At 27.4% G+C, this 26618-nt stretch overlaps 1 protein-coding gene and 1 pseudogene across 1 annotated transcript; both read left to right on the top strand.

Moving 5' to 3' along the window:
* Positions 1–21995: 21995 nt before the first annotated feature.
* LOC149062760 (E3 SUMO-protein ligase KIAA1586-like) lies at positions 21996–24195 on the top strand. Its single transcript, XM_089215403.1, has 3 exons — positions 21996–22065; positions 22239–23601; positions 23670–24195. Exons 1-3 carry the CDS (start codon positions 21996–21998, stop codon positions 24193–24195), a joined length of 1959 nt encoding a protein of 652 aa, XP_089071529.1.
* Positions 24196–24690: 495 nt separating this feature from the next.
* LOC149062759 (uncharacterized) lies at positions 24691–26465 on the top strand (annotated as a pseudogene).
* The last annotated feature ends 153 nt before the right edge of the window (positions 26466–26618 follow it).

The following is a 26618-nucleotide window of genomic DNA, read 5'->3' as shown; positions in this document are numbered from 1 at the left end:
CACAGCTCCATAATCGGCGTCCGGTTCATAAATAATTTTTTTCCGTATTTTAGGACTACAATTTTTTTTAAATACATCATGATTTTACTATATTGTTACCTATACTTTATACTCTATCAACCTATAGGTACTTAATTACTATATTATTAATGTTATTACTTAGTATTAGTGGACGATTTATTGCTAAGTCGACGTCTTTTGTCGAGTCTTTGTTTTATTTCCTTAGAAATATATTGCTTTGTATATTTTCCCGGGCTGAAGTTAGTTACTTTTTTATGAAATTTTCTGAGATGATAAGGGCCATAATTATATGCAGATACTGCGGTATGACAACGGACATTATATGAGCCTACATTTGTAAAATATATAGTAAATAATAATAAAATTATATACAATAGGATATTGAAGCACTACAAAATATATAGAAAAAATTGCTTTGGCTCAAAAAACTCATTCATAAACAGAAAAATTCCAAAAAATTAGTTACCTCTAAGAGAATAGTTGATACGTTTTACGCCTACATACTTAGCAACTATACTATTGTAGCCTTCAACACAATTGTTATTGACATGGCGAATTAAACTATTAGCGTGATAAGCTACCAAGTTTATAGCTGCCATTAAATCATTCCATACACCACATTTTTGTAATTCAGGGACAAAATTATTTTCATTTGCTTTTATATCCACACAGAAATATCTGAACAAAATTACAATTTTAGACTGTTTTATCGGGTACACAAATTAATTCAGTATAATGCTTACCTCATTTTATGTTTTTTTAATTTGGACAATCTAAATCAAATGTAAGGGGGGGGGATAAGAGCCAAAATTTAAAAAAATGCGATGATCGATCACAAATAAACTTCATAACGAGTAAAAATATGTTTTCAGATTTCTTATCGCTAGAGACCGGATTTATATGCACTTAAAACCATAGAAATAAGATGTTTCTATGCTCTATAATTTCATCAAAATATTCTTTAATATGCAAAAATATTCTTTTTCGTAAAAATGTATTGATTACTGATAAAATAAATAACAGTAATAGTTTACAAAATGTATAAGATAGATAAATTAATCCTAATTGTTAAAAAATATTCAAACAGTCATAATTTAACCTATAATATGATGATATACTAGTGTAACTATATGTTTAATTGTATTTTAGATGTGTGAGTTTACAACCAATAATAATTACAAGTTTTAAATAATAAAAACATAAATGTATTGTGTATTGTTGAATAACAGAATAATATTATGTATTAAAACAAATCAAAAAAAAAAAAAAATTCAGGCTTATGAATTCAAAAAATAAAAATTTATTTCATAATATAGTTAAATAACAAAATAATATTATGTATCAAAACAATTTAAAAGGAACTTAAATAATTCAGTCTTTTGAATTAAAAAAAATAAAATAATATTGCATAAAATAGTTCAATAACAGAATAATATTATGTATCAAAACAATTTAAAAGGAACTTAAATAATTCAGTCTTTTGAATTTAAAAAATAAAATAATATTGCATAAAATAGTTTAATAACAGAATAATATTATGTACCTACTAAATCAATTTTAACTTAAATAATTCAGCCTTTTGAACGTACGTGAAGTTGGCCCACCCACTTTGGAGTAGCGACTTAAAATCTTCACCAATATTTTGCGAGTTATTTGCGAGAATTTGCGAGTTCACTTTTAGAATTTGCGAGTTAGCCGTTTATGAGTAGCAAGCAAAATAAAAATGGGTGGGCCAAGTTCACGTAGCCCACCCATGTCGTCCTAAAACTTTGAAATTGGTATCAAATGATAGCCTCTAATTTGCGAGAATTTGCGAGTCCACTTTCAGAATTTGCGAGTCGACCATTTACCCACAAAACCCACTTTTTGACCGTGAACTTGGCCCACCCATGTTGTCCTAAAACTTTGAAATTGATATCAAACGAAAGCCTCTAATTTGCGAGAATTTGCGAGTCCACTTTCAGAATTTGCGAGTAAGCCGTTTGTGAAATATTGATGGGTGGGCCAAGTTCACGTAGCCCACCCATGTTGTCCTAAAACTTTGAAATTGGTATCAAATGATAGCCTCTAATTTGCGAGAATTTGCGAGTCCACTTTCAGAATTTGCGAGTCGACCATTTACCCACAAAACCCACTTTTTGACCGTGAACTTGGCCCACCCATGTTGTCCTAAAACTTTGAAATTAGTATCAAACGAAAGCCTCTAATTTGCGAAAATTTGCGAGTCCACTTTCAGAATTTGCGAGTAAGCCGTTTGTGAAATATTGATGGGTGGGCCAAGTTCACGTAGCCCACCCATGTTGTCCTAAAACTTTGAAATTGGTATCAAATGATAGCCTCTAATTTGCGAGAATTTGCGAGTCCACTTAAATTAAAAAATATTGGTTGATATAAAAAATGTAATTTAATTTAAAAAATATTAGTTGATATGAAAATATAATTTGTTTAAAAAATATTAATTGAATTAAAAAAACTGAGGATAACAAAATATAATCTAACGAAAGAAAATAATAAAGTATAAAAAAAATTCAGTAATATAAAAATATAATGTGGTTTAAAAAATTAGTTGAATAAAAAAAATATCGGTTGATATATAAATACAATTTAATTAAAAATTAATAATGAAATTAAAAAACATTGATTGATACAAAAAATATAATTTAAATAAAAAATAATAATTGAATTAAAAAACCGTGTATAAAAAATATAATCAACTAAAAACATGATGTATTAAATAAATATATCTATCTCAGTTGATAAAAAAATATTAATTGAATAAAAATAATATTGGTTGATATATTAAAGGGAATTTAATTAGGTAATATTAATTGTATTAAAAAATTAAGTTAGTTTATTTGATTAATTTAGTTGTTTTTTATGTTATTTTATATTCAAAATGGCTTTTTTTATTTTGCTTATTTTGCGTAAAGTATTTTTTGACTTCTATGTTTCATCTTTTTTTTTTAGATTCTGAACGAAGTGATGAATGTATTGATTTTACAATTATGTGTTTTTTTTTGTGTCTGTGTACAGCATAACTAGTCGAAATAATGCTTCAATTTCAAACTTTAAGGGGTGGTATCCGATGTAAAAGTGAATATCCTTGGTGCATTATAGAGGTCAAAAGTAAACATTTTTTCAACAGTTTTCAAAAAAATCGAGAAAAACAACAAAAAAAATAACAGGAAAACGGGAATTTTTACGCAAAATCAGTTTTCAACCAAATCGTTTTTTTTATATAGTTGTAATTCAAAAACTAATCACTGTAAATACTTGAAATTTTTACCAAATGTTTATGTTAGTGTTATCTATATACAGTTTAATTTTCAAAAAATTTTGACTTTTTTGAGTTATTTATAGACCACTGAAATTTTCACTTTTTTTGAGAATTTTTTTTTGAAATGTCGGTAAAAAAATGTTGGACGACCAAAAAAACTTGAAAATTTAATACAATGTTCCTAATAAGTTGTTCTTATTGTAGCTAAAAAAATTAAAAATCGTAAGTCACTATTTTTTTAATAAGCGTTTATAGTTCAAAATTTTACGAAATCTGTCGAAAACGCGAAAATTTGCAAGTAATTTTGAAGTTGAAAAATCATAAAATTTTTTGCGTTTATAACTAACGATTAAAAATACAACACTAAGTTCTCCATAAGTTTTCCTTCAAGTAGCTATAGAGAAAACTCGAAGCATCATTATAGGAAAAAATTTAAGTGCGTTTGAATTTTAAATTTTTACGAAATAGCGTAACGATAACGATTTATACTGAAACGATTTTAAATATTTGTTATTATTCATAAAGTATAAGTCCTAGATACTTGAATTTTACCAGTTATTAGGATTGGCCTTTTCTTTACATGATTTAATTTTCAAAATATTTTGACTTTTTTGAGATATTTATAGACGACTGAAATTTTTAATTTGTCTGAAAATTTTTTTTTGAAGTGTCGATAAAAATTTTTGGCCCTATCAAAATACTTGAAAATTTAATACAAAGTTCCTCATAAGTTATTCTTATAGTGATTAAAAAATTATAAGAATACATAGGCACAATTTTTTTTTATTAGGATTTGAAGTTCAAATATTGACTAAATACGTAAAAATTACGGCAATGTTCAAATTATCTTAGATAGAAATTCATAAAAATTTTTCTTTTTAGTTCTAAGATTTGAAAATTTAACACAAGGCTCCTAACATATTTTTACAATAGCAGTTGAAAAATAAAATAAATATATATGAATAATTTTTTTTTTAAAGCATTCAAAGTCTGAATTTTGACAAAATACATAAAAATCACGAAAATTCGCAAATAATTCTAAACTAGAAATTCATAAAAGTTTTTATTTTTAATTCTAAGATTTGAGAATTTAATACAAGGCTCATAATATATTTTTACAATAGCATTTGAAAAATAAAATAAATATATAGGCACAATTTTTTTTTACATGCATTCAAATTTTAATTTTGACAACATACGTAAAAATCACGAAAATTCGTAAATTATTTTATCCTAGAAATTCATAAAAAATATTCCTTTTATATCTAAGATTTGAAAATTTAATACAAGGTTCCTAAAATATTTTTACAATAGCAGTCGAAAAATAAAAGAAATGCATAGTCACATTTTTTTTTTACAAGCATTTAAATTTAAATTTTGACAACATACATAAAAATCACGGTAATTCGCAAATTATTTTAAGCTAGAAATTTATACAAAATTTTCTTTTTAAATCAAAGATTTGAAAATTTTTATTAATCTATAATATATCTTAGACTGACAAATCATCTCCGTTCAGAATCGTTTTTCGTATACAATGATACCTATCATTGCATTCAAATCTAACCTACCCTAGTCAGAGGTCCACCCCACCACCTAATGTACAGCAGAGCGACATCCACTTACCCGCATTTTTTACGTTTAAAATGTTATTTATGTGTTGAGCTAATACCTTAGTATAGATAATTATTTAAATGATTTTTCACGTATCTACTTACAGCTCCACATATTTTTGATTAGCTTAGCACATATTTTTCATTAGTTTTTTCGATTTACAGGGGAATTGTTATTTATAAATGTTGGACTGACCCAACGGACGACCGAAGATTTCTCGATGACCAGGCCTGATAGTTATATTATTGGTTGACTGGCTATAAAAAAATAAACATTTTTTTTCTTTAGATCTTCATAAACAGAAGAAATATTTTCTCAGTTCTCCCTGGTTAGAGATTCAGTTTTTTTTTAACTTAACAAACTTAACCACGTTCTATGTTTATTTCTACCAAAACTTGCGTTTTATTTACATTTTACGTACCAATATTTGTGAGGCTATTTTCAACTTTCCAATATAGCCAATCATGGAGTTATAATTCATTTTTGAAGTGGGACTACCTACCTGTATGAAAACTAACAGATATTTTATTCAAGGATATAAAAATTTCAACCAATAGGTGTTGTATTCTTTTTCAATAAGTTTTTATTCTAAATAATTTTTTGATATACATTGTAGTTAAATATAATTTATTTTTATATACATAAGTAAGTGAGGTTTTAATTCAACATTATTGTTTTTCAAAACTCTTATTTTTTTATCAAGGTCGTTATGAAGCTCCCATGTATGGTTTCTTGTTCTGTTCACATACGTTATATAGTGACCTCCAGATACAAAATCAACAATGCTTGCTAGAAAGAAGCTGAAATTATAAAAACACAATATATAAAAAAATATATTTATTCATAATAGGTAGAATGGTGTATTTTAGTTACTTTTTATTTAATGTTTTTGGAATATGTTGGAATTGTATTGGTGAAATAAAAAAATCTGTCTCGATAAATACATGTTCACCTAATATTCTTGATGAGATTTTATTACCTCCACATTTTAAACATTTAGTATTCCTGTTTTCTGTATATCCATTTAATAAAGTTTGCAGTTGTGAAATATCGCTGTTTAATGGTAAAATTATAGTTGGAGATGGTCTTGTGATATCTCCACATTTGTTACAAGAAACATATTCTATGGCACTGGGTTCATCATTTAAATAGCTTTGAATAATTTTTGTCACATTACATTCTGAATTTATAGTTATAACGTTTGGGTAGATTTCTGATTTATCAAAGTGCATTAGTAACAAGTCTACTCTCCTTCTATAAATAATTTTGTTTGGTCCATGCATTGCCAAGTCTTTAGAAAATTTCAATAATAAGTTTTCACTCTCGTCGATATAATACTTATATGAGTTATTATCGTTATATGCTACTGCTATTGCGACTGCAATGGTGTCAAATGCACATGTATTTGTAACCATATAAATATCTTTTTTAATTTTGCATTGGCTTGAGATGTTTCCATTGAGCAACAATGTTTTTTTATGGGACCTCATTCTTGAACTATTCAAAATTCGGTCGATATCTTGGCATGGTTTAATATACTTAGTTGGTCTCATAACTTTTTTTTTTTTTGGTGAAAATGGTCCGTTTGGTTTGTTTTTTAAACCCATCCAGCTTTCTTGTTCTTTTAATGTGTCAACACTTTCAAAGGAACATGTCGATGATCTACTGTTGTGGCTCATTGTATCACATACTAAATTCAGATCTTGAGTATTGTCATCGGATTTATATTGTTCTGACGTTACGATTTGATCATCACAAAAATCCATCCAACTATCAGGTTGTATTGTGTTATTAGTGCTGCCTGATGAACAAGACGAAGATCTACTTCTTTGACTGATTTTTATACCTTTTGAGTACTCACAGTTATCTTCGAGTTCTTTTTCTGAGGTTTTAGAAAATAATTGTTCACTTCTTGCTATTGTCATTGAACTTTTTAAGCTATTTAAATGTGTAATTACAAAACGATCCACTGTCATTGGTTTAAAATCATGCCTTAGAATTTTGTTTTTAAGTTCAGAAAAATCACCTTCCACCGATGTGGAAGTTGCTGTAGAGTAAGGAGTATTAAAATATTCTGACATCACATTTGACCATAAAGGAAACTGTTTTGAAATACGTAATACATTTCTACAAAATTCAGGATTATAATATGCATTTAAATCATCACTTCGTACTGATGATCTCTCGGAGCTTTTCAAAGCAATATCTGTTAATAAATCATTTATATACGAACTTGAATCCTGGTCAATATCTTCTTCTTGGTCAATAAAATCTCCAGTTTCAGAAATATCTTGATCTGAAGTATTCAATCTTGGAATTTCAAAAACCCCTGATTAAAATGAATAAATAAACACGGGTTAGGTCAGGTTAGGTAAAACTATAACTTTAATTAATATTCAATTTCATAAAAGTTTAAATTTCAAATGTCAATGAAATAGTTATACTTAGGTATATATTATAATATAAAAGTTAGATTGTGGGTCTTAGTAATAATTACTCATGTAGAAAATGTATTCATATTTTAATTGTATACATTTTATACTATAAAATACATTGAACAAATGTCTATATCTTTAATGAATTTTGTAAAAATTTGAACTTCCGACTATATCTAATTTAATACAAGAGAAGCTTCGAAGTCTTCTTACTATAAAACGTATAGAGGTATATAAACAAAAATCTTAAAAAAAACATACATCGTAAAACCCATACGTCTATTACTGTGTTCAGAATCTAAAATACACATTTCACACATCATAGTAAAATACGATACATTAATATTCTAAGTTTAAAATTTATAATTAGGAATAAAGAATATTTTATAGTTTCAAAAACATTATACCTTTTATTTTACTTAGTAATTCCTTTTTTGCAATTTCCGATGGACAATCAGTTTCAATTGATTCTATTAGTTTTCCACAATATCGACGCATAGCCAATGTTAAAGTATCCATTAAAATTGTTTTAAAACTATCTAAAGTTTTAGTATTTACCAATAAAATTATACACCTGTAATTATTAATGATTAAAAACGATGTTGACAAAATACTATTTAACATTCAGTTACCTGACATAAAATTCCTTTAAATGAGTACTTCCAATTCCCTTCCAACATTTCCATCTAGTTACTAATTTTACAAGATGAGCAATATCGATTCGAATGTAGCATAATGTGAGCTTGGTCTGAATTTTTCCCTCCAATATTTGTAAACATAAATCGATATATTGACGTAACGTAAGGCCACCACAAAAAGCTCTTGATATGGCACCCAACAATGCCATAGAATAATCGGTTACTGTCTCTTGTGGTGCGGTAACTCCATCATTTAGCCACATCATTAACCAAGAATAAATGGTAAATGTGTCTTGTCTTTCACTTATCATTTGAGTTAATGATACTTGATAATCTCCATTAGATATTACTGCTTCGTATAAAAAAATATGGCTCGATAATATTCCTTCTTTTGTCCGTTTTAGTTTTTTAACAATACTGCCTGTGGCGTCAATTGCTAACCTAATATATGATTTTTTCAACTGTTTATATACGACTAGTTGACAGGGAGTCCAATAATGAATGATCAAAGGATCGGCACAAATATTGTGAATTGAACCTGCATAGCTAGTATATTTGAACTCTATAAGTGACATTATAGGACATTTAAGGACAACACCAATTTTTTTATCTTTTGCTTGTTGTTTGCATTTGCGTAACACATTTTTTTTATAAATGTTAGCAGGAATTTTTTCTCCAAACTTTAGGTGAGCAACTTCGTCTCTAACCCAATTACTGGCACAGTCGTGTAATAACTTCTGGCCTACTTCGGTTCTTTTTTGTGCATTTAATGGTCGTTTTGACACATGGTTACATTTCAGATCAACTCCTGTCAAACAAATATTTGTAACCAATGGCATGGCTTCATCTGGTTTTTTATCAACCCATCCTGTAGCAATCGCACCACAATCTTTGCATTTTCCAGAAAATGTAATATAATTTTTAGACCTCGAAGTATCATTTGCTATTCGGCAACGCTTATATATAATATTACAAGGAGCTTTACAACATTTTATAAACCAATCGTTGATAACATTAGTCCATACACCTTGTTTTAAGGTAAAGTACGATTTTTGATTTTTCTTTCTTCCGTATTTTACTTGTATCGGGCTCATTTTGATATAATCTCTGTATGGTATATCGAATTTGTAAACATGAGTACCCTCTGATGCATCAGTATCATCATCTGAAATACTGCTTGAGTTTTGATCGATTTCCGATTCTACTGGAGTACAATTGTCAATAGAAGGCTTAGATATAAGTAATCTTAAATTGTTTTTCCAGGAATAACGGTTTTGAGATACATTGTTATATAAAGTATGAGGAGAAACTTTCCTATCAAGACTTTCACTCAATTGAACCCACAATTTATTAGAATAAGGAATTAAATTTCCAACCGAATCAAACAAGTGCTCTGCTACAGATTTTAATTCATTATATACTTTATCCTGGGGAACGGTTGGTTTTCTCCCACGTGTTACCTTAAAAACATCGGAAAACAAATTATTTTTTTATTTGTTGCAACCAACACTACTACGTAAAATAAGTCCATATAAAATGATTTTTTTTTTAATAAATAAAAATAAGTATAGTAAGTGGATTCTCACTTAAATATTATATATTTGTGAATTAAAAAATAAATTTGAAACTATATTAGTGGTAAGTGGCCACATCTAGTACACATTACATAAAAAGTTCATACAAATAATTAAACACAAAAAAAATCAAAAAGCACTACTTTATCATAATTTAACACAAAATATCAGTAAATTGTTTTTAACATAATAAGATCACAAAATGACTCAAATTCATAGACTTGAGTTGCTACAATAATGTAACGAGACAAAAAAGGTGCTCAGAAATGAATATTAAAAATTTAATTTAATATTTCAAAAAATTATTTTAAAATGTATAATAACGATGAATTTTAAATCAAATAAAAACCTAATTAAAAAATTAACTGAAAGGTTATAAAAATAATACTAGCGATTAGCGTAACGATTCAACTTGCTAAGTATAATAAAATACATAAAATAGTAAATATTTTTTATTTAGATCAACAACAAATATATAGATTAATTGAAAAACACTAAAGAAAAAAATTCTGGATTTAAGTTAAAAATTCGAAATTATCAGCTTAAAAAGCGGGTAAGTAAGTGGATGTCTCTCTGACCTAACCTGACCTGTAGTAGGTTAGGTACAACAAGTAGGTTACTGTAATGAATGGTATTAAATTTGAATTCAATGATATCATATCATTGTATACAAAAAAAGATTTTGAGTGGAGACTTTGCTATTTTATATTTTAACAATATGTTAAGAGCCTTGTATTAAATTTTCAAGCTTTTCTGCCTAACAAATAAATTTTTATCGATATTAATTTAAAAAAAACTAATAATGATTGAAAATTTCAAATGCCTATGAATAAATCAACTTAAGTCGAAAATTTTTGAAAATTGCACGGTGGATAGAATATATTTATATAAACATTCGGTGAAAATTTCATGTATATATGGTCATTTGTTTTAAAGTTACATAAAAAACCAAAATCGATTTTGTCGAAAAATGAGCGTGCATAAAATTTCCCGTTTTTCCCTTGATTTTTAGTTTGTTTTTCTCGAATATTTAGAAAAGTATAAAGAATTTTTCACTTTTGACCACCCTAAAGTAACAACTACATTCACTTTCTGATCGAACGAGGTACTGAAGTCAAAAATCGAACCACTTTTACTGCCCCAAAACGTGATGATAGACACAAAAAAATAAAATAAAATAAAAACACTCATCATGGTAAAATCAATACATTCATCGCTCCGCTCAGAATCTAAAACATGTAGATATAAAATAAATTCCAAATTAATCAAATTAGATTCATTATGTACCCGACTCACTAAGTCATTCATAGTAGGTACATACAATTTTAATTACCCACGAATAATATTTTTAAATTAAAATAATATAGCTAAAATTGTTATTTTTGGTTTTTTAATTGGTAATTTCATCAAATTTAAACTGAAAAAAAACTATTAAAAAAAAATGTGTTTGAATAGCTTATATTTTTATTTTTTTCTGCAGCAGAATTCACTAATTACGTGGAACCTTGTTTTAAATTTTCAATCCTTAGTTATAACATTTAAATGTTTTATACATTTCAGCAACTCAATAATTTGTAAATTTTCAATAATTTTAATTTTGTCAAAATTTGAGATTAAAATGCTTATAAAAAAAACGTGCCAATGTATTTTTTTACAGCCAGAATATTTTCTAACTGTTATAATATAAACTTATGGGAAACCTTATATTACATTTTCAAGTTTTTTGTCTCAACGGATACAATTTTATTGACATTAATTTTATAGAATAAAAAACGAAAAAAAAACTTTTTAAATGTCTATAAATAACTTAAAAATTGTTGAAATATTTTTAAAATGTTATCAATTATAGGAATTAATTAATTAAATATATGGTGTAAATTTCAGGTTTCTACCGTTTAATGTTTTTGAAAAACATTAAAATAAAAATATTAGTATACGAGGAATTGAGTGAATATCCAAGGTTGTATTTCAAATGCTCATAAAAAATTAATTTGACATTCCGGTAACAATTTTTTATTTGATAAAAGTAGAAAAACTCACGAAGAATCTTGTATGGAATTATCAAATCTTAGATTTAAAAAGATAAATTTTTATGAATTTATAGGTAACTCAAAATAAATTGAAAATTTTCGTTATTTTCACGTATTTTGTCAAAATTCGAACTTTAAATGTTTATTTAAACAAAATTTTGATTATGTATTTTTAATATTTTTAACTGTCTTTTTATCTATATATTAGGAGCCTTGTATTAAATTTCGAATCTTTTTTACTAAACAAAAAAAAATGTTACTGTCATTTATGAAAAAAAATCTAAAAAGATTGAAAATTTCAAACGTCTGTTAATAACTTAAAAAGATTTGAAACATTTTTGAAAATTTTATCAAATATAGAAAACGCCAGTGTTAACATTCAGTGAAAATTTCAAGCGTTTACGGTAATTTGTTTTAAAGTTACACCAATATCTAAAATCGATTTCCTCAAAAATTGATTTTGCGTAAAAATTCCCGTTTTTCCTTAATTTTTTTTTGGTTTTTTGGTGCTTTTGAAAACTATTGGGAATGCTTACTACTATTAAATCCAATTTCATTTTAATTTTAATTTAAAATCCAAAAATAAATTTAATTTAACCCATTATTAAATTATTTATAAACCACATCTTGATTTAACGTAAATTATAATAATAAAAAAATAATAAATAATTTTTTTAATATATTCATGACAGCGATATATGAATTAATTAAAACAAGTAAAATTAATCTTGGATTATCAGTTAAAAAATAGGGTCCTCTAATAAGACTAAAATATCGCCAAATTTTTTAAATTTAAAGAACATAACTATAATATTTTTAGTAAATTAATTTAAATTTTTATAATAGGGTATCTAATCATAGTTTTAAATAAAATTTAATAGAATAAAATAATTTTGATTGTAAATCTTAATTAATTTTACTTTATAAAAAAAATTATATTATAAATTATATTTAAATACTAATAAATAGTTTGGTAATATTTTATTTGTATATTATGTTTAACCGCAACTGCTGGCACATATTTAGTTTATACTATAATAAATAATTAAATCTAAATTCCTTTAATATTTAATATGTAATACTAAGAATTATTAAAATTCTTTGATAATTTATTAACAATCAAAAAATTTCATGAAATATTTTTATTTATTTCATTTTTTTTGAAATTCTGTACATAATTATTTAGCCCCATCAATTGAATTAGGATTGAACTGACCTCCAAAAAATATTAATTTTTTTAATCCTTCATTAATTCCATTATTAAACACAATTAGTTTATTAACATCAAGTCTTAAAATTACATGACCACGCTTATATTTATTAAATATTTTTTTTTTTTTTTAAAACAATAATTTGTATAAACTTTACAATTATTTTAATTATTTATTTTTTAATACTTCAAATATTAGAATATAATCAAGCACCATTAACATTTTCAGTTTCAATTTTTGGATCAAAATTCTATAATATAGCAACATTTTTTCATAGTTTACATGTTGTTATTGGAACAATCTTCTTAATTATCAATGTATTACGAATAATAAAATTTAACTGTATAGATAACACTAATATTCCGTTTTCCGTCACTTTTTTTCTTTTTCTCGATTTTTTTGAAAACTGTTGGAAATTAACTTTTGACCTCTATAATGCACCAAGGATATTCAATTTTCCATCGGAAACTACCCCTAAAGTTTGAAATTTAAGTACCTATTGTTTCTAAAAGTTATGCTGTACATAGACACGAAAAAAACACATCATTGTAAAGTCAATACATTCATCACTTCGTTCAGAATCTAAAGTATAATTAGTAATAATTTAGGGCTCGGAAGTTGATTCATTTTGCATTTTTTTTTGGAACTTTTTAGACGATGCTCTACTGGCTACAAATCTGTTTCATAAGCATGTGAATCTGAATAACTAATTTTTATTTTGCATTTTTTGGTGTTTATTACTTTTTAAGTCATTTTTTGACAGTTTTAAGTCATTTTCCTAAATTTTTAGTCATTTTTACTGATTTCACTCTAGTTCATTTCTTATCATTTCTTGTCGACCATTATGCCGATATCTTAAAACTTGGAAATTACCACAGGCTAAGATTAGTACCTATTCAATTTCATCATGACGATTACATTTGTCGTTGTCAACAATTTCAAAAATTTGAAATGGTGAAGAAGCTTCAAGTGAGTGTTTTCCGGATGATTTCAGTGCTGATGATTTGGTACATTTCAGTTTGACCCCAATCACTTAAGTGGACGTAGAGAGAAGTTTTTTTTCAATCATAAATATTTATTAACAGATAATCGTCGTTCATTTACTTTCGATAACATAAAATACGCTCTAATTGTACAATGCAATGATTTTAATTTTTAAATAATTTGTAAGCATTGTTAAATTTATAAAACAAATATTTTTATTTTTTTATCTTCCTATTTTAAGGAAATTTTCGTAATTTTTATGTCATATTTTGAATTTTATAGTAAAATAGAGTAAAATATTTAAAAAAAATGTATTTTTATTAATTATAAAACTAATATTTGTAATTTTTTAGGACATTTTTTATTGTTTTTAAGGTCATCACAACTTCCGAGCCCTAGGCCATTAATTACCAATAAATAAATAAAACAATCTATATTTAATCAAGAAACATATGTTACATTTTCTGTTTATAAATATTGTATAAAAATTCTAATCTTATTTAATAAAATCTAAATAACATTCCAATTCATAGACATATTTTCAGTATTGATAATGGAAATAATTTTTTTAACTGCCCCTAACAGCTAGAAATTTGGAAAATTTCTAATCATATTATTTTTACAACGGATAATTATTATTATTATTTTCTAGACGATAATTTTGTGGTTGAAGATTTAGGAAATTTTAAAATGCATAGACTTACTAAGGATGCTTAAATTTTAATTATTTGTTATTATTCAAAAAGTATAGATACTGTAGATACTTGAAAATTTCATCAGTTATTTAGATTGGCATTTTCTTTACATAATTACATATTCAAAATATTTCGCTTAATTTAATGTCATTTTAAATATTCGTTTTTGTTTATTATTTTTATAAATATCGATAAAATGTTTTTAACAGAGTAAAAATACTTCAAAATTTAATACAAAGTTCCTCATAAGTTTATCTTATAGTGATTCAAAAATTATAAACAGTGGGAAAGTGAATATCGCTCTGCTGTACAGACGTACAGTAGGTAACAAGTGGGTTACTTTTATACGTAATCCATTACGGATGGAATTAAATTTGAATCCATTGCTATTATATCATTTTATACGAAAAACGATTCTGAGCGGAGTTGGTTTATCTGTCTATGATATATATATATATTTTTTTTTTTTTTTGATCTATTTGTTACAACCCGGCACCTATGATATATTATAGATTACTATAACTTATTAAAATATTTGACTTTCCGGTGGAAATTTTTTTTTTGATAAGGTATACAAACTTATAAGGAACTCCAAGTTAAATTTTCAAATCTTAGATTTAAAAATAAACATTTTTATGAATTTCTAGCTTAAAATAATTTGCGAATTTTCGTGATTTTTACGTATTTTGTCAAAATTCAAACTTTGATTCCTTATAAAAAAAAATTGTGACTATGAATTTATTTTATTTTTCAACTGCTATAGTAACAATATGTTAGGAGCCTTGTATTACATTTTCAAGATTTTCTACCCAAAAAAAGTTTGTTATCGATATTAATTTAATAAAAAACTAATAATAGTCGAAAATTGCATATGCCTATAAATAGTTCAGCTTAAGTGGACATTTTTTGAAAATTGTATGGTGTATATAAAATACTTATATAAATATTCGATGAAAATTGCATGTATCTACTCGTATGGTCATTTTTGTTTAAGTTACATCAAAAATCAAAATCGATTTTGTTGAAGTGCCTGTGCGTAAAAATTCCCGTTTTTCCTTAATTTTTAATTTGTTTAACCCGATTATTATTCTCAATATTTTTTTTTTACCCCCTCCCCCTCCCCCCACACAAAGTGCCAACTTGATTCACTTTCTGAAACCCTTTATGGTATAGCATAGAATGACCTCCAGCCATAAGACATATACGTAGGTTAGGTTAGGTTAGGTTAAAACACGCATCATTGTAAAATCAATACATTCATTGCTCCGCTCAGAACCTAAAATACATAGGTAGGTAGACACAAATTTTCTCATTTCACAATAGTTTTTCGTACCTATACAATTATATCTATCATTGGATTCAAATTTAACACTCCATAGTCAATACTATATGATAGTGATCCACACCATTTCGTGATTTTATTATATTTAAAACAATTTACTAATATTTTGTCATTTTGTGTTAAATTATGAAATGGTAGTGTTTTTTTATCTTTTTTTTTTTATATACTTTTACATAATGCATACCATATTAGGTGCCTACTAACTACCTTATATTTCATCCCTATTTATTAATATATTATATTTAGGCAAAAATTAAAAACATAAATATTTATATAACTTGACTTTTTTATAACAAAAATCAGTGGCAGTTATGACTATTCAATTTATAGATTAAATTGTTAGTTTATTGGTGCACTATTTAAAAAAAAAATATCTGTAAGTTCATTCCAATATTACTATGTTATTTAAAATAATTAATAATCAATTTACCTTGTCCATTTTTGATCATCAACGTTCAGATAGCAGTATAAAACTTAAATAAAAGTAGACACTTTTATGCACAAAACGTAAAAAAAGCAAAACTAATTTAAAAAAAACATATTAATTAACAAAAATTGTATGATATAAGAACAATCAAATAATTTTTGTCGAGATGGTGCTGTCTGTCACACTGACCATAGACAAATAAACCAGTATTATTCAATACAATTAAAAATAAACTTCATATGTATCGCAAAAATATTAAATACAAAAATATCGCATATCTATTATTAGAATAAAATCCAATAGTGTTTAGTTTAAATAAATACCATTATTTTATTAATAGATGTTTACTGAAACAGTCAATATGTACAAAAATGTAAATCGTATCAAATTAGCAAGATTATACGGCATTCAATAAATACGATATAAAATATAGTAATAAATATTTTATTTACAAGTTATTTTTCTGTGTTCAACTGCAAAGACAAAATAATATGGTAAATATTAGTAGGATGTAAGTGAATAGAATTACATTTATTATTGAGAATATTTTGTACAACTACAATTCCATAGTTTACTTACTTTTTCACAATGGTTAAATAATTTCAAACTTTAATGTAATGAAGTATGAAATTTAGTTTGAAAAATCACATACACTAAGTAAATATTTCCCAAATATATTACTCGAAAATTCTGAAAGTGGACTCGCAAATTCTCGCAAATTATAGGCTATCATTTGATACCAATTTCAAAGTTTTAGGACAACATGGGTGGGCTACGTGAACTTGGCCCACCCATCAATATTTCACAAACGGCTTACTCGCAAATTCTGAAAGTGGACTCGCAAATTTTCGCAAATTAGAGGCTTTCGTTTGATACTAATTTCAAAGTTTTAGGACAACATGGGTGGGCCAAGTTCACGGTCAAAAAGTGGGTTTTGTGGGTAAATGGTCGACTCGCAAATTCTGAAAGTGGACTCGCAAATTCTCGCAAATTAGAGGCTATCATTTGATACCAATTTCAAAGTTTTAGGACAACATGGGTGGGCTACGTGAACTTGGCCCACCCATCAATATTTCACAAACGGCTTACTCGCAAATTCTGAAAGTGGACTCGCAAATTCTCGCAAATTAGAGGCTTTCGTTTGATACCAATTTCAAAGTTTTAGGACAACATGGGTGGGCCAAGTTCACGGTCAAAAAGTGGGTTTTGTGGGTAAATGGTCGACTCGCAAATTCTGAAAGTGGACTCGCAAATTCTCGCAAATTAGAGGCTATCATTTGATACCAATTTCAAAGTTTTAGGACGACATGGGTGGGCTACGTGAACTTGGCTCACCCATTTTTATTTTGCTTGCTACTCATAAACGGCTAACTCGCAAATTCTAAAAGTGAACTCGCAAATTCTCGCAAATAACTCGCAAAATATTGGTGAAGATTTTAAGTCGCTACTCCAAAGTGGGTGGGCCAACTTCACGTACGTGCCTTTTGAACTCAAAAAATAATAATTACAAGTTTTAAATAATGTATTCTACGCACATGCGCAGAAGTATAGGACAATGAAGTGTGCGGAACACGATCAGTGCTACCCACGTAGAACGCGGGAACTACTACCATAGAATACTATTCTATTGTACTATATTATTCTATGCAACTACCATGGTCCATCTATAAAAAGAAGATAAGAGAATATAGTATAGGAAATAATAATTATTATTATAATTGATTTTCTTATCAATTTTATGTTCTTTTCAATATTCCTTTCGTCAAGATAAATAATATGATACTACAATAAAAATTGTTTTGGATTTTTTTTTATAAACTATTAGATTTTTAATAAAATATTCAAATTAAACCCCAATATACCAATATATTCTTAAAACATGTTTTTTGCACAAAATATTCTCTAACCTTGAAATATTCTTTTTTATGCTCTAAAAACTTTTTTATATCAGATCATAGGTAAATGAATCGTCCAGAAAGCTTATCCAATCGGAGCTGCATACTCTCAGTAAAAAGATGTAAAAACATAAAAATCTGGTCTCTACTTATAGCAAAAGTTGGCATGTTTTCGTCAAAAAAACGATCGGTTTTGAATCCCTTTAAAATGACGATACCGGATACACAAAAGATCGTCGTCAATCTTTATAACGCACTATCTGACTATCTAATATCTATAAACTATCTGACTATAGTATGCAGTTCAAAGTTCAAACAATAACATCCATCACCAACGGGAAATAATTTTCAGAACTATATTTAGTTTATGGCCAGTCTCGGCAGTTTCGCACTCTCGCCTGTAGTGTTGTAATAACAGTCAACACTCACTGTTGTTTCAAGGCCGCTGATAACGTAGTTTTACAAAATTATTATTTATAAATCATGTTGTATACTCGGGCGTCGGGCCGGCGTAGTCGGCGTACATGTATTTTAATAACAATTCTGCTATAGAATTATAAAATATAAACTATTATACCTACATAATATTACCTTATACTTATACCGGTAAACATGGGTGCCCATTGAGGGGGGAAGACAGGGCACTTGCCCCCCTGGGAAAAAATATGAGCTTGTAGCTCAGTAAATATTATCATAATATTACCTTATTACCGAGGCAAATTATTTGTAGAAATTAATTTTTTTCGTGAAAGTGTATTTCGTCGAAAATTGGTTACAAATATACCATCACTTGTGTGATACTCGTTGGTCTGCGAAATATAAATCTATTCGCATTTTTAGACATTTTAAGTTATAATTTAAAGTCAAAATATCGAATATTTTAAATTATTTTGTAGTTAAAAATTTATAAAATATTCTAGACTGACCAACCGTCTCCACTCAGAATCATTTTTCGTTTACAATGATATATCATTGAATTCAAATTTAACACCATCCACAACTACAACCTACTGCATGTACAGCAGAGCGATATCCACTTACCCGCTTTTTTTATATGCTTATTAAAATTATTATTTATTTATTTATTTATTCGTATGGCAATTATTATTGATACACTTGATAATATATATATATATATATATATATATACAAAAATAAAATGATAACATGCCATGTATACATTTATATGTGAAAAATAACATAATATCTTTATTATCTTAACATTCGAAAAATTTTTATTTTTACCCCCCTAAAATGTTACCTATGGGCGCCCATGCCTGTATATAAACTAAACATAAACAAACATTTAATTCTGATTGAGTATGATGAGTAAAATATAATTTTTATGTTAATAAATAAATATCAAATTTATTAAGATAGGTTTGAACACAAAATGTTTTACAAAAATTATATGATTTTACCTATTACCAAATAACAACTTATAATAATATTATATTTATGGAGTTACTATAATGTATAATAGGTAAAATATTATGTTGCATATTCAGCATATTTTATATTATATGATATTACACCTATACTGTTTATACTAACAATAATCATAAGTATCATATTACGATCGGTGGGGACTGTCCATCGGTTATTAGCGAGTAGAAATATATTGTACGCCATTACGATTTATACTGTTAACAATAAATGTCTATATTTATAATACATAACAAATTGGTGACGAAGAAAATAATAATTTAATCGTAATCACTAGTGCATTAGAAGTTTCAAGTATTGTATTCATACTAATACAAAATGGCAACTCCTAAGACAGAATCCATAACGAACTTCAATCAAGTTATTGGGTCACCCGGAAACTTTGAAACAGGTATGGATATCACAATTTTTGAGTCAAAATTGACAAATTTTTTTTGGGAAATGCCATCGAAAATAATATTCAAAAAAGAGCCATTCCATTATCATCAGTCAGTGAGGAAATTCACAAAGTACTTTTTAGTTTATGTGTTCCTAGCACGCCAAACGATGTTGAGTATGAAACTCTAATGAACAGTTTGAACAAATATTTCAAACCAATAAAATCGTACTTCACGGCTAGTTATACATTTTATCAAGCTAAACAAAGACAAGATAAATCGGTGTGCCAATGGGGTGCACGTGCCAAAAATCTTGCTTCAAAATGTGGGTTTTCGTCGGAACTAACAACAGTCATTAGAGACATATTTGTTGTCGGAATGGGTTCAGGGCCAATCCAAGATCGTTGGTTAGAAGAGGATGCCTCAAAAATTGGAGTTACATATTCAAATCTAATAGAAATCGTGACAGCCAAAGAAGCTGCAATAAATGACAAGAGTGGCTGGAAAAAAGAAGAATACGCAGACTTGAAGTACCAACAAAAAAATAATGGACATACTGCCAAGCGGGGGTTCAACACATACAAGGAATCAAAAATCAAATGCGGGATTTGTGGCCGTTCCAATCACTTTCAAAAAGACTGCAGATACAAGGACTTCGAGTGCAACAATTGTGGTGAAAAAGGTCATTTGTCCACCGTATGTAAAAAGGGTAAGAAAGAAAAGAAAAATATCAAAACACAAAATAAATTTTTGTATGATAATAATGATGATGACGAAACAGTTAATTATGATCTTTCGAATACTTTTTTTCCATAATTGATCAAAATTCTCAAAATAAAGCGGTGAAACCGTTTATAGTAAATTTAATTGTAGAAAACAATAATGTAAGCTTCGAAATTGATACCGGTTCACAACATAGCGTAATTTCAAAAAGATTATATCATCAACTTGTAACGTCACAGAATTTTGACGCTTTTTATTAGAATATTACATAATATCATTATTATAATCTTATAATATGTCCACGTCCTTTTATTATATAACTCATAGTATTTCCATAATCTCTATTATTATGCATGAGCTCATTAAATATTATAATGCCAAAAACACTGTTATGTAATACTAGTCCCCTGACCTCCCCCACATGCAGTGTCCATCGCATCGATGTCGCAGAGGGCGCTCCGCCGTTGCTGTCGGGCGTCGCGGTCGTAGCCGCTGGCGTATACGGACAGGACAACCTGTTTCCCCACTAATGAATATTATACGAAAGTTCCCGACGCGACGCACTGACCAACAGGGTTGCCAGATGTGGCGATAATTCGCCAAAGTGGCTACATTTATTATGACTTTGGCTAATGAATATACGATTTGGCGACTGGCGATGACAATGGCTAAAATTTTTTAAAAATGGCTATAAATTGGCTACATTTTGATATCAAATTTCTCATACAAAAAAACAAGAAAACATTTTTTTTTTACAATTTAAAGTCAATAGATTTGTATAATTATTATTTATTCATAAGGTGGTAAGCGGTACTATAGAATTACGATGTTCTATGATATTACTGTGTGATTTCATGATTTAAACTATGGTGATTAGTGAGTTATCAATGATATGTTATCAACAAAAAACGCTGTTTTGGCGCCTTACTGAACATTATCACCGCTTTGGAGCTCAACATCGAAAATTGATAGTGTGTACTGGATCATCTAGCAATTAATCCACTTTGCATTTTATTATTTACTATCATAGAAAATTATTTAGACTTTCTATGTTCTATGAATTATGATTTTATCGTACTTTGTGGTTCGGTGTTATACTGTTATCTGATTCGACCAATAATAATAAGTATTTTAAAATTGCAGACTACAATAAACAGTTTACACCATTAACACAGTTACATTTCAACATTTGATCACTGATTATAATATGAAAATCATGTAGTATTTAATATTATTATTATCCGTGAACTGCTGACAAGTGACAATTAATATTGGTGTAATTGAGTAGGTAATTAAAACGTATACAATGGGTAAGGCAAAAAATGCAAAGTTGCGAAATTATCGGAAAGAATGGGAAAAGTGTTCATGGGCTCAAGGTAAATAATATATTAAAATAGGTTCATTATTTTAAAAGGCTGCATAGCCGCATAGGTACCTACTTGTAGGTATTTGTCATAAATACATTTTTTATTTTTAAATAATATTAACTATACCATTATGTCTTAGACCAACGTTATATATATATGATTTTTGGATAATATTGGTTTAGGTTGGTTGTGTGAAGCAGACAAAGATGCAGATAATGTCAATGAAGCATTTTGTAAAGTTTGTAAATCATTTCTGAGAGCCCATCAAACTGATCTAAAAAAACATGGTAATGGCAAATCACATATGGCAAAAATGAAAATGATAGTTCCAGAATCTAGCCAAAGTAAAATGAGTAACATTATTATAACAAATGAACAAAAAGAAATTGACCTAAAGTTGGCACTTTATGTAGCGACCCATTCTTCTATAAGGAATATGGACCATTTGGCAGACATTTTAAAATCAATAGGAAAAGGTTCTCCTCTGACAAATTTGAAAATGCATCGCACAAAATGTTCTAGTATAATAAAAAATGTTATTGGCCCTTCTTTACTAGAGAATGTTGTAAATGATTGTAATGGAAATCCGTTTTCGTTAATTGTGGATGAGTCTACCGATGTGTCTGTAATCAAATATTTATGTTTATGCATTAAATATTTTAGTGTTCAGGATCAAAAAATTAAAATTCAATTTTTAGGCTTAATTGAAGTTGAAAAATGTACAGCCGATTTATTGTATGAACATATCTGTAAATACATTGATCGTATAGGCTTAAATTTAAAACAGTTGGTTGAGATTGGAACTGATGGCGCAAGTAACTTATGTGGTAGAAACCATTCTCTTTTTACTCTACTTAGACAACAAATTCCTAATTTACAAATAGTTCGATGCATTTGTCATTCTCTGAATAATGCCATTTCCAAAGCTGCTGATGCATTTCCAAGCCACATAGATTTCATCTGTAGAGAAGTATTTAATTGGTTTCATATTAGTCCATTAAGAAGAGCAGAATATAAAAACACATTTGACCTATTAAATACAAATTCTAACGGTAAAAATAAAAAGTTCCATCAATGTCATCAACTGTCCGGTACCAGATGGTTAGCTCGTTCCTATGTCGTTAATATAATTTTAGAGCATTGGTTGGAATTAAAAACACATTTTGCATATGTTGTTCAAAAAGAAAAATGTTATATTGCTCGAGTTTTGAATGAAATGTTTCATGATGACATTAATTATTTATATTTTATAATAATAAAGCCAATATTAGAAGAGTTTAATAGGTTGAATTTAACATTTCAAAAAAACTTTGTTGACATTGGAAAATCGTATGATGATATATGTGGACTATTTATGTTTTTAGCAAAAAAAATAATGAAAATATCTTCCATTTCCTCGGATTTTAACAGTATTAGACAAAACATATCTAATGAAACTGCTTATCTTCCAGCAGATAAATGTATGTTTGGTATACAGTACTATCAAGTAATAAATACACTTAAAATTGTATCGGATACTAAATATGTTGTTGATGTTAAAGCACTGTCATTTATAAAAACTTTATTATTTGAATTAGACAAAAGACTTCCAGATAATTTAAAATTATTTCAAGAACTTTACCATTTATTCATCAATTTCTTGAACCATCTATGTTTTCATCTTTAGAAGTACAATGGGAAAATATCATAAATATAAATTGGTCTCTTCATTTATCTGAAGAAGAGTTAGATGATAGTTATGCGTTCTGGGCTAAGCTATATTTTTTTAAAGATGCTGGTGGATCATTCATTTTTAGAGATCTATCTGAGTTTGTACTGAAAGTATTATGTCTACCTCCAAGCAATGCAGTTGTTGAAAGGGTATTTTCAATAATGAATGCTATTAAAACCCGATCTAGAAATAGAATGAACTTTCCTATGTTGGATAGCTTATTGAGAATTAGAACTACTTTTACATCAAAGACTAAATTTTGTATTGAATTTTCACCCACAAAGTCTATGTACGAGAAATTTAATTCCAATATTATGTATTCAAAACATGAAAATGAATCTGTTCCAAGTTTTGAAGATCATTGTACCGATGAAGATAATACTATAGATGTGTTTCATGAAATTACATTATCTGATAACCAATATTAACAAGAAACTTGATACCTACATGTATTATAATATATTACTTATTTTTATTTTTTAAAAAGAATATAATGTTATTTTTTATTAATATTGTACAAAGTAGTACAAAATATTTTAAAAAGGTATTGTTTATTTTACTTAAGTAAATTGTTTAAATTATGAAACTATTTAATTATTAACTATTTACAGCTCCTTATTATCGTACTAGTTATTACTCATTACCAACACATGGGTGAATAATGATTACAATGAAATTGACACCGAATAACGAATGTGTCAATACTTTTATTTTAAATTACGAGTCCAACTGTCCAGTTTTAAAAAGGAGGGGTAAAATGGTGATGATAACAGATGTAACTACTTTTGCGATAAGAAATCTGAAAACATATTTTTATTCGTTATGAAGTTTATTTGTGATCGATCATCGCATTTTTTTAAATTTTGGCTCTTATCCCCCCCCCTTACATTTGATTTAGATTGTCCAAATTAAAAAAACATAAAATGAGGTAAGCATTATACTGAATTAATTTGTGTACCCGATAAAACAGTCTAAAATTGTAATTTTGTTCAGATATTTCTGTGTGGATATAAAAGCAAATGAAAATAATTTTGTCCCTGAATTACAAAAATGTGGTGTATGGAATGATTTAATGGCAGCTATAAACTTGGTAGCTTATCACGCTAATAGTTTAATTCGCCATGTCAATAACAATTGTGTTGAAGGCTACAATAGTATAGTTGCTAAGTATGTAGGCGTAAAACGTATCAACTATTCTCTTAGAGGTAACTAATTTTTTGGAATTTTTCTGTTTATGAATGAGTTTTTTGAGCCAAAGCAATTTTTTCTATATATTTTGTAGTGCTTCAATATCCTATTGTATATAATTTTATTATTATTTACTATATATTTTACAAATGTAGGCTCATATAATGTCCGTTGTCATACCGCAGTATCTGCATATAATTATGGCCCTTATCATCTCAGAAAATTTCATAAAAAAGTAACTAACTTCAGCCCGGGAAAATATACAAAGCAATATATTTCTAAGGAAATAAAACAAAGACTCGACAAAAGACGTCGACTTAGCAATAAATCGTCCACTAATACTAAGTAATAACATTAATAATATAGTAATTAAGTACCTATAGGTTGATAGAGTATAAAGTATAGGTAACAATATAGTAAAATCATGATGTATTTAAAAAAAATTGTAGTCCTAAAATACGGAAAAAAATTATTTATGAACCGGACGCCGATTATGGAGCTGTGAATGATGAATTAGGTTGTCAGACGTTACCTATGTCGCGTGAAGATTTTGAAGAAAAAAATTTACAGTTGTTGACAAATTTGAAATTAAATATGGTTGAAATTGACGAATTACAGCGTCGAACAGTTGAACAGGTGAATTGTGTGGAATGGAAAAAAGAGAGGTCCAAAAGGTTAACTGCATCCAATTTTGGGAAAATTTGTAAATTACGAAAAACCACTTCCAGGAAAAATAGTGTAATCTCAGTTTTATACCAATCAGAGTATTTTCATGGTACTGCTGCTACAAGGCAATTTTTAATGGTAAATAATTAGTAAAACTAATATTATTTTATTTCCTTATTTTGTTGTCAATAATACAATTTTTACGGTAGGGACTGTAAATTTCAACGAAAACCAAAGTTCACAATTTTGAATTTACCACGCAAAATAACTTAAATTAATAATTTAACATTTTTGTTTAAATTAGATATGGGATTCAATTTGAATCTATTGCAAAGGACGAATTTGAGAAGCTATTCTGATACAAAGTAGCCCCAGCTGGATTGTTTGTTGACCCTCATCTGCCATTTTTGGCAGCAACACCAGATGGGCTTATTGAGGATGATTCAATAATAGAGATAAAATGTCCATTTTCTATAAAAAATTTTACTCCCCAAGATGAACACAAAGAAAAAAAGTTAAAGTTTATGGATATGCAATCGGGTAAACTATTTAAAAAAAAAAAACCATTCTTACTACTTCCAAGTACAAGGGCAGTTGCATATAACAAACAGAAAATATTGCTACTTTGTTGTATGGACACCAAAAGGTAAACATTTTACTGTAGGTACTAATAATTATTATTTCATTATTGTAAGATTTTGTAATTGTTGTTATAGGGATTTGTGTACATAAAATTGAACGTGATGATGATATCTGGAATAATAAGATGGAGATGACGTTGTCAGAATTCTACCTGGACCATATGTTGCCAGAAATATGTAATCCACAATATTTAAAAACATAACAAACTTACGACGTTCCTACTCATTTTTTAATCTTTTATATTTTTAATTTTATTACACTTATTTGTTTATTTCAAATGTATTTATAATTTTTTTTAAGTTAATGTTTCATAAAACAATGAATTATATTATTATCATTTCCTTGTAGTATTTAG

The sequence above is a fragment of the Diuraphis noxia genome, unplaced genomic scaffold, assembly GCF_037042655.1.
Source record: "Diuraphis noxia isolate RWA-SAM2 unplaced genomic scaffold, SU_Dnox_SAM2 contig0001, whole genome shotgun sequence".
Taxonomy (NCBI): Eukaryota; Metazoa; Arthropoda; class Insecta; order Hemiptera; family Aphididae; genus Diuraphis; species Diuraphis noxia.
This window is presented reverse-complemented; position numbering and strand designations above follow the sequence as displayed.

Excerpts from the sequence above, each read along its gene's own strand:
- LOC149062760 (XM_089215403.1), top strand. The coding sequence starts at position 21,996 with ATGGGTAAGGCAAAAAATGCAAAGTTGCGAAATTATCGGAAAGAATGG. Across the intron at positions 22,066-22,238 it reads AAAGTGTTCATGGGCTCAAG|GTTGGTTGTGTGAAGCAGAC; the intron begins GTAAATAATATA and ends ATATTGGTTTAG. Across the intron at positions 23,602-23,669 it reads GTTGTTGATGTTAAAGCACT|AACTTTACCATTTATTCATC; the intron begins GTCATTTATAAA and ends AATTATTTCAAG.